The following is a 9,828-nucleotide window of genomic DNA, read 5'->3' as shown; positions in this document are numbered from 1 at the left end:
CAGCGGTTTGGAAGTTTAATTGTAACCACCCTGTATAAGACGGCATTATGCATTGTAGATAGGGATTCATGTTCTATATGGGAAGTTTCCAAAGAGCAAGAAAATACTTACAGAGACTTAAGCATGGTATTTAGCACTCCACGCTGTACTATTAGCCGCCATGTTTTGTGGAGGCATTCTGCACTCGAGAGAAGGTGTATATAAAGTGTTAGTGAGCTATGCTCAAAGGATATACAGTTTATGGCTATAATTGGCAAACGCTAACAGGTGAAACTTATTTCGTAATTTCTATGGAGGTGATAATTTCATTACACACAATCATGTACCATGCTCCTTTATTTTCCCTGCACCAAATGTTGTGCAGCATAGTTCAGTTTACTTCACTCTGGTTTCTATGTTGCCTCTTTGTGCTATTCTATCACTTTGGAAGTTTTACTTTTAGTGTGATGGTAGTGAAGTGTACTGTTTACCTTTAATTCACTCTTGTTATGTACCCCATACTACAGTAGGGAGTAAATGTTTTGATACAGAAATGTAGGAATCTGCATGTCTCTTATGCACTGCTGCAGGATGTTCCTTTATCAACTTACAAAAAATATTCTGACTCCACTTATCTGTAGAATAAATATTTTATTTTAATTACACTGCCACAAAAGATTATGGTTTAGGAAAGTACTGAATGAAAGTGTCATGGACAACGTAATGACAGAGATTTTTAAGTGCAGAGCAGACGAAACAGGGAATTTTGATTTAGTCTGCAACGATTTTTCTTGAATTACAGATTCTTTGTTGGTAATAGGGTGAGCTGCTCTTATCTCCTCTATTAAATTATTACAAACACTTGCCTTCTCATCCCAATCGCTGTATATCTTAATTCTCCACAAACACATGGAACAAAATTTGGACGATATTCTGTATAAATTAGCAACAAAAGAAAAAAAATCATTGACATCCTGTGTGACGACATAGTAAAGCTAAAACAGGACTTTATATATCTTCAGTCACTGAACAGTGTTAATACATCGCCAAATAAAAGTTGTGCTGAGTTTAATAGGCCTAAAAAGTTCACTCGAAAACCAAACGAATCTGTCGTCCAAGTGCCATTAAATAATTATTTCAGTGTTCTTGAAGAGAATACTCATTTGCTACTGTATTGTCAAATAAAATTGCATCAGAGAAGAAATCCCTTAAGGTAAATATCCACTCAGATAGTCACGGTCATGGATTAGCAAAAATCTTACGTGAAGATCACAATGTTAAAGTTTGCAGTTATGTGAAACTAGGAGCATCCTTGTATGGATTCGGGAAAAACATAAAAGACGGGTCTCCAACAAATATAAATGAATATGCAACAATAGTGGGGGAAGCCAACAACATTTATAAAAATGAATTGTCGAGTCCTGTCCAAAACTTGAAGAGGATACTCGATTCTAATAATAGTAAAGCAATTATAGTTATGGGAATTCCACATAGACATGACCTTACATTTGAATCTTGCGTAAACAAAGAAATAACCAAGGCTAATGAACAGTTCGAAAATACATATAAACTGTATCTAAATAATCAGTTTCTGTTTGTCGACTTCCTATTTAGAGACAGCTTCATGAGACATGGATTGCACCTTAACAGAAAGGGCAAGAAACTTCTCTGCAGAAAAATTAAGGAAATGCTGCCTGTTAGTACCAAAAAAATAAATTACTCGCCTAGAACAGTTCAACCTTCAGTACCTCAGCAAACACCACCATGTGCAACAGCTCAACTTTCCAAAATTACTGTAACAACTCAACTCCCAACAGTGGACCCACTATTAATAGCATTAGTAAATTCACCATCATCAGCGAATTCAAGAGAGCCAACACCTGTGGCAGCACTACCAGGATTAATTGCTGACATAACAGAGACTTCACCAAGGGCAGCAAAACCTGAATCAACTGAAGAAAATCACCCTCAGCAGAAGTGGTTGCATCAATAAATAATGTTGCTCCAATGATCATTCATGAAATCACTTCAGAATCCGGAATAGACCTTCCAACAATTTCAGAAGAAGAAGAGGGGATATCATCACTCCCACAAGCAGAAGAGGCTTTCCCAGCACCACCTCAGGAAGATATACTGGCATCAAGAATAGTTCCAGAACCAAAAGATGAAGCATCATCAGCAGCCAGAGTATCATTTGCAACTGTTGCAGAACCATCAGAGCAGCTAACAGACAAGAAATCTTCAGCAACCCAAGGAGAAGTGCCACCTGCAAGGAGGAGGAGCCAGAGGTCCAAAAAAGCTGCAGTTCGTAGTGAGAATTTTTAATGGTATCATCACAAGGAAAGGAAAATTGTGTCATAACTACACCTCCAAGTAAGCCTAATGTTAATACTTTAAGAGAGACTATCCCAACCAGCCACCCAAAATCTCCAGCCAGTGGTAATAAATTTGCTGTTTACCATCAGAACATTAAGTAAACTAGATGAACTATCCATTAACATTCTAGATAAGGACTTTATTAATAATGCTGATGTAATCTGTTTTAGTGACCACTTTATGAAACTTGGTTGTGACATGCTGCAGCTGAATAACTATAACCTAGCAGTTCTTTACTGCAGACATTCTTTAGATAAGGGTGGAGCGGTGATTTACGTTAAGAACAAAATAGCTTATAGATCTTTAGACTTGAGTCAGTACTGTATTGATCAACATTGTGAGGTTTGTGGAGTTGCAATTTGTACTGATTTCTCTGAAATTACTGTCCTTTCATTTTATAGGGCTCCTGCAGGCAAAATTTGTATTTTTCTAAAACAGTTAGAACCGCTGTTGACTCATCTCTTTGCAAAAACAAAAGATATTATAATTGTAGGCGATTTTAATGTTGGCTTCCTTACAGATAATAGGAAATAAATGATTTATCACATTTAATGAACTCTTTTAACTTAACAGCACTGGTGGATTTTCCCACTAGAGTCACAGCTAATTCTACAAGTTAAATTGGCAACGTCTTCTTAGACAGCACTAGAATTCTAAACATAACTGTAAAATGTACATTGAATGGGCTCTCAGACCATGATGGTCAACTTCTTGCAGTTGATAATGTTAGCACTCTTTGTAAGAACTACTCCTACAGTAAAACTTTCAGAGTAATTAACACACTGTCTATCAATAGCTTCTGTAATTCCCTACAAGAAGTAGACTGGGACCAGATTGAGCTCTTTGACAATGTTAATGACAAGTACAATGCTTTTCTAAATGAATTTATCTGCCTATTCGAAGCGGCCTTTCCTAAAAGGACTGTCAAATCCAAACGCGAAACCTACTCTAATAAAAACTGGCTAACACTGGGCATTAAAACGTCTTGCAGAAGGAAAAGGAATCTGTATGCCTCACTCAAATCCAGTTATACTGTAGAAAAGGAAAAGCATTACAAAATATACTGCTCCATCCTTAAAAAAGTGCAAAGAAGGGCAAAGAGTATTTCTATAAAATGAGAAACTGATGTCTCTGACAACAAAATTAAAACCATATGGGGCACAATAAAAAGGGAAACAGGTAAAATCCCTGCTGCAGAAAACACAATAGAAATTAAAACAAATGATACCATTCATGACAATGTTGAAATAATCACCGACATTTTTGACAACCACTTTCTGGCGTCAGCAGTACAAACTGGAAAAACATGTTCTGTTAATGAAGCTATGTTACCCCTTCAAAAAGCTATTAATAAAAAAACCAAGCAGATTAAAGTGTCTCCTATCACAGTACATGAAATTGAGAATATAATTAGAGATGTGAAGAGCAAGAATTCTGTTGGCACAGACGGTATCTCTTCAAGATTACTGAAGAAGTGCTATAAGTCGATAAGCAAAATACTGTGCCACATATTCAATGAATCCATCCAGCACAGGATTGTTCCTGAGATACTAAAGTTTGCTATTGTCAAACTTCTCTTTAAAAAAGGCGATAAAGCCGACGTTACCAACTATCGATCTGTCTCCCTTTTAACAACCTTTTCTAACATTCTTGAGAAATTAGTTCAGAAAAGACATACTGAACAACTCAAGCTTTAAAAGGTATTAAACAGTAGCCAGTTCGTATTTCAACAGGGTGTATCAACAGAACAAGCTATTTTTTCCTTTACCTATAAGATCTTAGAGTCTTTTAATAATAAATTGTCTCCTGTTGGTATCTTCTGTGGCCTTTCCAAGGCATTTGGTAGTGTTAATCATGAAATCCTCTTAGCAAAGGCTGAATATTGTGGTAAAAGTGGCTCAGTTGGCTCATGGGTTAAATCCTACCTAGCTGGAAGAAAGCAGAAGGTCATGTTGAACAACTCTGAGGGGTACTCTGTGTCATCTAGCTGGGGCTCTATTGGCTGTGGTGTTCCTCAGGGCTCTGTACTTGGCCCCCTTCTCTTCCTCATCTTTATCAATGACCTTCTCTTGCATACTAGCTTTAAAACTCACTTTACTCTTTTTGCTGATGGCACCTCTATCCTCATCAAGAAAACTCCCAACCTCAATCTTGAGGAATCGGCCAATATTGTCTTTAGTGAAGTATGTAATTGGTTTGTAAATAATGGGTTATCACTAAATGTTAACAAGACCCAGTTTGTACATTTCCAAGTAAGGAAAAAAGTTGAGGATCAGTTAAGTATTACATTGAATGGTAGTGAGTTACTACAAGTTGAGTCAACCAAGTTTCTGGGTGTACACATTGACAACAGTCTAAAATGATCTGAACATATTTTGCACCTCCACAAAAACTCAGCTCAGCAACATTCGCTGTTCATATTATTTCCACTGTATGTGAACGAGACACCACAAAAACTGCTTATTTTAGTTATTTCCATGCACTGTTTCTGTATGGCATAGTTTTCTGGGGTAATCAGCCACGATCCAAAAAAAATATTCATTGCCCAAAAGAGAGTTATTAGGATAATGAGTGGAGTCCAGCCTAGACATTCTTGTGGGAACCTTTTCAGAAAATTAGGGATACTGACAACTGCATGCCAATATATCTACTCCCTTTTATGATTCATTGGTAAAAATTGACAATCATACAAACTCAATGATTCATACCATACCCACTATACCAGGAGGAAGATGGACCTCCATTGTGAATCAAAAAGCCTTACTATTGTACAAAAAGGAGTCCATTACATGAGCTGCAAGGTGTTCAATGCTCTCCCACCATCACTGAAATTACTTATCTACGAGCTTCCCAAATTTAAACAACAGCTCAAACAGTATTTATTAGGTAAGTCCTTCTATTTGGTAGAAGAATATTTCAGTAGAGTTAACTGTAATTGATTTTTTCATTTACTAATTTGATGTGCTATTGTGCATTACGATACTCGCAATCACTGTTAACATTACTGTGTCTTTCATTCGGCTATTAAGATCTACCATTTTTAATGTAATTTTTTCTATACCCATCAATGGGTATTTTGTCTTATACCAGATATCCTCTTGCAAGAGGTACTTTTATGTATTCCTTTTGTATTATTTGTAATAATTCTGACACGTCCTACATCCATGCGAATGCCTCGCAGTATTGGATTTATGGTATATAAATAAATAAACAAATAAACTCCTATATATTTCCATAAATTCAGTAAAGAGCTCCCTTTAGCTCTGATGTGTGTCAACATTTTTAGAATTCACTGTGTGCACAAAGACAAATAAAAGAAGACTAAACAGACAAAGGACACTAATATTTTTTGCGTACCAGATTTGTGGCGATCTCCTCCCCACTTGCTCAGCCTTGTTTGTGATTATGTGATTTCCGCCCACAAATTTGAGCAGCTTTGCTCAACTCTCCAACTTCCAGGTTTCCGCTAGGAAATCTCCTGTCCACACGCTACGACCTGTCTGCATATAATTGGTATGGACAGACTTCTTGTGCAGACAGATCGTGAACTGGCCGTGTCACTGAAATCGATATTGAACTCGCGCCGTAAAAGAAATGTGTTAGTTTCATGTGATCTTTGATTTGTTGCCGTAAACACACGTGCTTCTGCATGTAACAAACCTTGTATTGTGTTTTGAATTGTGCGGAAAGGAGCGTGGTTTGGTTTGATGTCAGCTACTGGGTATGTGGAATAAGAGCATCAACAGTATTTATGTTTTTTGTGTTTTAGTTCGTAGATGTTCGATTGTTGAAACCCACACTTCTCTCGCTCGGCGGAATGTGGATGCTGGTTGGAAAATAACAGTTCTCTCTTCGAAATCTTGAGCGTGGTGAGAGGAATGATTTGTAGGGTGTCATAAGTCTAGGGGACGTTGAATGGTAACAATCTTGTTGAAAGATGATGAGGCCGACGAATGTGATGACAGTATAGAAACAAAGCATAATGCTGTAGATAGGGAGATGCTGAGTGAAACGTTCGCAAGTCAAGAGAGCAATGGCGAAGGCTTCAGTGACTTGTCTTAGCAGACAATTTTTCTTTTGTTTGTATATTTGCAGCTTGATCGATTACAATATTTGTTATACTATGTGTGTGTCTAATATTTGTGTTGTGTTATTATTATATTATCATAAAAGAAGGAAGATGGTAAAATCCGGTACGGGTACATAGCCTACTCCTCGCGAACAGCACCAAGGGGGCCGCCAAGCTTTACGTCCCCAAGGATGGATCACCTTCAACAATGTAACATGCCCTCCTTCATGAGACACTGTGGAGAAATTTGGTATTTAAACCAGGTTATTGGCGCAAAGGCTGGTGATCGTGAACATTACACTACCACCCTACCTGCCTATGCCATCCAAATACTGGCCGTGAAAAATTCTTCCACTACAATGATTTGAACTGGCTCACTCGCTAATTAGAGCGTCACCAGGTAAGCCATAGCAGAATATTGTCGGAAGATCTTTCACAAAACACATAATCTAGTTGAGACTAGAAAGGAGAAATGCTTAATTCTGCTTTCAGATAGGCGTCTACAAAGGAAACTCAGGAGTATGTCCCCAATCACACCACTGAAGAAGATGAGTGAAACAGAAATTGCCACGTGGAGGGGCTGCACGGTTTGAGACGCCATATCACAGATTGTGTGCCCCCCCCCCCCCCTCCCCCTTGTTCGAGGTCCGAGTCCTTCCTCAGGCATAGGTGCATGTGTTAGTAAGTAGTACCTGAGTCTGGGGACTGATGACCTCAGCAGTGTGGTCCCTTAGGAATTCACACAAATTTTTGAAACAGATTATTAAAATATCTGAAACTGTTAAAATTTAACAAAGCCCTAGGGCCTGATGGAATCCCTATCAGTTTCCATACTGAATTTACAGCTGAGTTAGCCTATCTGTTAACTATAATCTGTCATAGATCCCTTGAACAGAAAGCCTTGCTCAGTAGTTGGAAGAAAGAACAGGTCACACTTATCTATATGAAGTGTAGCAGAAGCGATTCACAAAACTACCATCCAGTATACTTGACATCCATTTCTTGCAGAATCTGAGAACTTAATCCGAACTCCAACATAATGAGGTATCTCAAACAGAACTCCCTCCTCCATGTCAACCATCATGTATTTTAAAAACATATTCATATTAAACCCAACCTCACTGAAAATATTAATAGTAACCTCAGACTGTTTGCAGACGATGCATTTGTCTTTAATGAAATGTTGTATGAAAAAACATGTGTAAATATTAAGTCCGATCTTGATTAGGTTTTAAAGTGGTTCTAAAACTGGCAACTTGCTTCAAATGTTGAGAAATATAAAAGTGTGCACTTTACAAAATGAAATAACATAGTATTCTATGACTTTAGTATCATTGAGGTGCAGTTACATTCAGTTAACTCATACAGATACCTGGGTGTAACACATTGTAGGGATATAAAAATTAAATGATTACATAGGCTCTGCGTGGGCAAAGCAGGTTGTAGACTTTGGTTTGTTGGTAGAATATGGGGAACTGGAATCAGTCTACAAAGGAGACTGCTTATAGATCACTTGTGCGACCCACCCAGAATATTGCTGAAGCATGTGGGACTCTTACCAAATAGGACTAACCGTGCAGTCACTCCGCACGACAGTTTCTGTTTCACTCTTCTTCTTCAATGGTGTGAGAATTAAACTGGGGACATAGCCTACTCCTGGGTTTCCATTGTAGATGACTATTTGAAAGCAGAATTAAGCTTGTTTGATCGATGTGAGAGTGTCAGAGAGAGGCTGAAGAAACTGAACTGGAGACTCTTGAAGATGTAAACTATCCCGAGAAAGTCTACTAACAACGTTTCAAAAACTGGCCTTAAATGATTACTCTAGGAATATACTACAACTATCTACATATCGATCCCTTAGGGATTGTGAGAACAAGATTAGACTAATTTCAGTATGCACAGGTCTAGGAATATACTACAACTATCTACATGTCGATCCCATGGGGATTGTGAGAACAAGATTAGATTAATTTCAGTATGCACAGGTGTATTGAACAAATTATTCTTCCTATGCTGCATTCATGAATGGAAAGGGAGAAGCCCTATTAACTCATACAATGGGATGTACCCACTGTGATGCACTTTACAGTAGTTCACAGATTGTAGATATAGATGGTTGATTAGTGGCGTACTCCAAGGTCTATGCAACATTATCTGTAAAGTACTTTTTTATTAATAGGTGTAATAACTAAAACTGTGAAATAAATTCAGAAAAGCTGTGGTACGTTCAAAAAGCAACTGTCACAAATTTTTGCCCATGTGAATGCATCACCAGCTTTTCCTTCTGAAATTAAGAAAATTATATATTCGCTCAAAAATAAAAGCTCATCTGGATTTGATGGTCTCTAAAACTGCGTGAAAGGTTTGCTCCCTTATAAGAAGGCCTACCGTATTTTAAATGTCACACACACCACTAACTCGGGGCACTTCTGAAAGAGAGATTGAAAAATGCCATTGTCAGAACCTTCTGCAAGAAAGGTAATAGGAGAGATGTCATTAACTGCTCATCTATTTGACTACTGAGATAATTTTCTAAAGTCTTTGAGAAAGCGATGTAAGCTAAAATAGTATCTCACCCGAGCGATAATAGTGTCCCAGTATATAACAGTATTGATATTGGAAGAGTTGTTCAACTAAGGAAGCCATTTTCATATTCACTCACAAAATTTTCAAGCATTAAATAACAAAATAGCACCGATTGGTATTTTTGGTGACCTGTCCAATGCATTTGACTGTGTTGCTCACTACATTCTCCGAAATAATCTCTAAGCACTATATTCTCTAAATAAACTCAGGAATTGGTAATATCTTAGTGAACCGGTGGATAATGTCATGTCTAGCGAAAAGAGTGCATGTAGGCCTAGTTATATTTAGTAATTCAACCAGTGTAAGTAGAGGAGATTCTTCTGACTGGGGATATCATTTATGGGACCCAAGTTTATTTTAACTGCACTGCAGAAGTTTCACTAGAAAGCCCTTACACATCCTCTGTACAGTCCCTACCTCTCCCCATATGATCCATATTTTTGGAGCCCTAAAGAAAGACATTTGTGGCCATACATTTCCCTGGAAGGGAGATATATGTGCCTGGATACAATCATGGTTTTTTTCCCATGAAGGAACTGACCATTGTGTCTCACACTTGGATAAATTGTTAACAGTTGTGGCAATTGCTTTTGAAATAATAATCAGTTCACTTATTTTTTTTTCACATGTCTCATTTTTATTGCCTGCTCCTTATAGATAATATGATGTAGGCTATTTTAACACTGAGTTAAAGGAATTTCTCTTTGGCAAGTCCTACTCCACTGAAGAGTAACTTCATAGCATCTCCTAAATTTAATGTTTTAAGTTAATTCCTAATTTGATTTAGCACTGTAAAGCAATGAAGTGTCATTTCA

General features: G+C 37.6%; 1 protein-coding gene across 1 annotated transcript in view; it reads left to right on the top strand.

The window, feature by feature from the left end:
• Positions 1-5,870: 5,870 nt before the first annotated feature.
• The window catches only part of LOC126475155 (uncharacterized protein C7orf50), a 42,568-nt gene continuing 38,610 nt past the window's right edge, over positions 5,871-9,828 (top strand). Inside the window, exon 1 of the mRNA XM_050102773.1 lies at positions 5,871-6,076. Within this exon, the coding sequence (XP_049958730.1) occupies positions 6,063-6,076 (14 nt within the window). The 5' untranslated portion in view covers positions 5,871-6,062. The remainder of the gene's footprint in view (positions 6,077-9,828) is intronic.

Source organism: Schistocerca serialis, chromosome 4, assembly GCF_023864345.2.
Source record: "Schistocerca serialis cubense isolate TAMUIC-IGC-003099 chromosome 4, iqSchSeri2.2, whole genome shotgun sequence".
Lineage (NCBI taxonomy): Eukaryota > Metazoa > Arthropoda > Insecta > Orthoptera > Acrididae > Schistocerca > Schistocerca serialis.
Note: the sequence above shows the minus strand (reverse complement) of the source record. Positions and strands in the feature narration are given on the sequence as shown.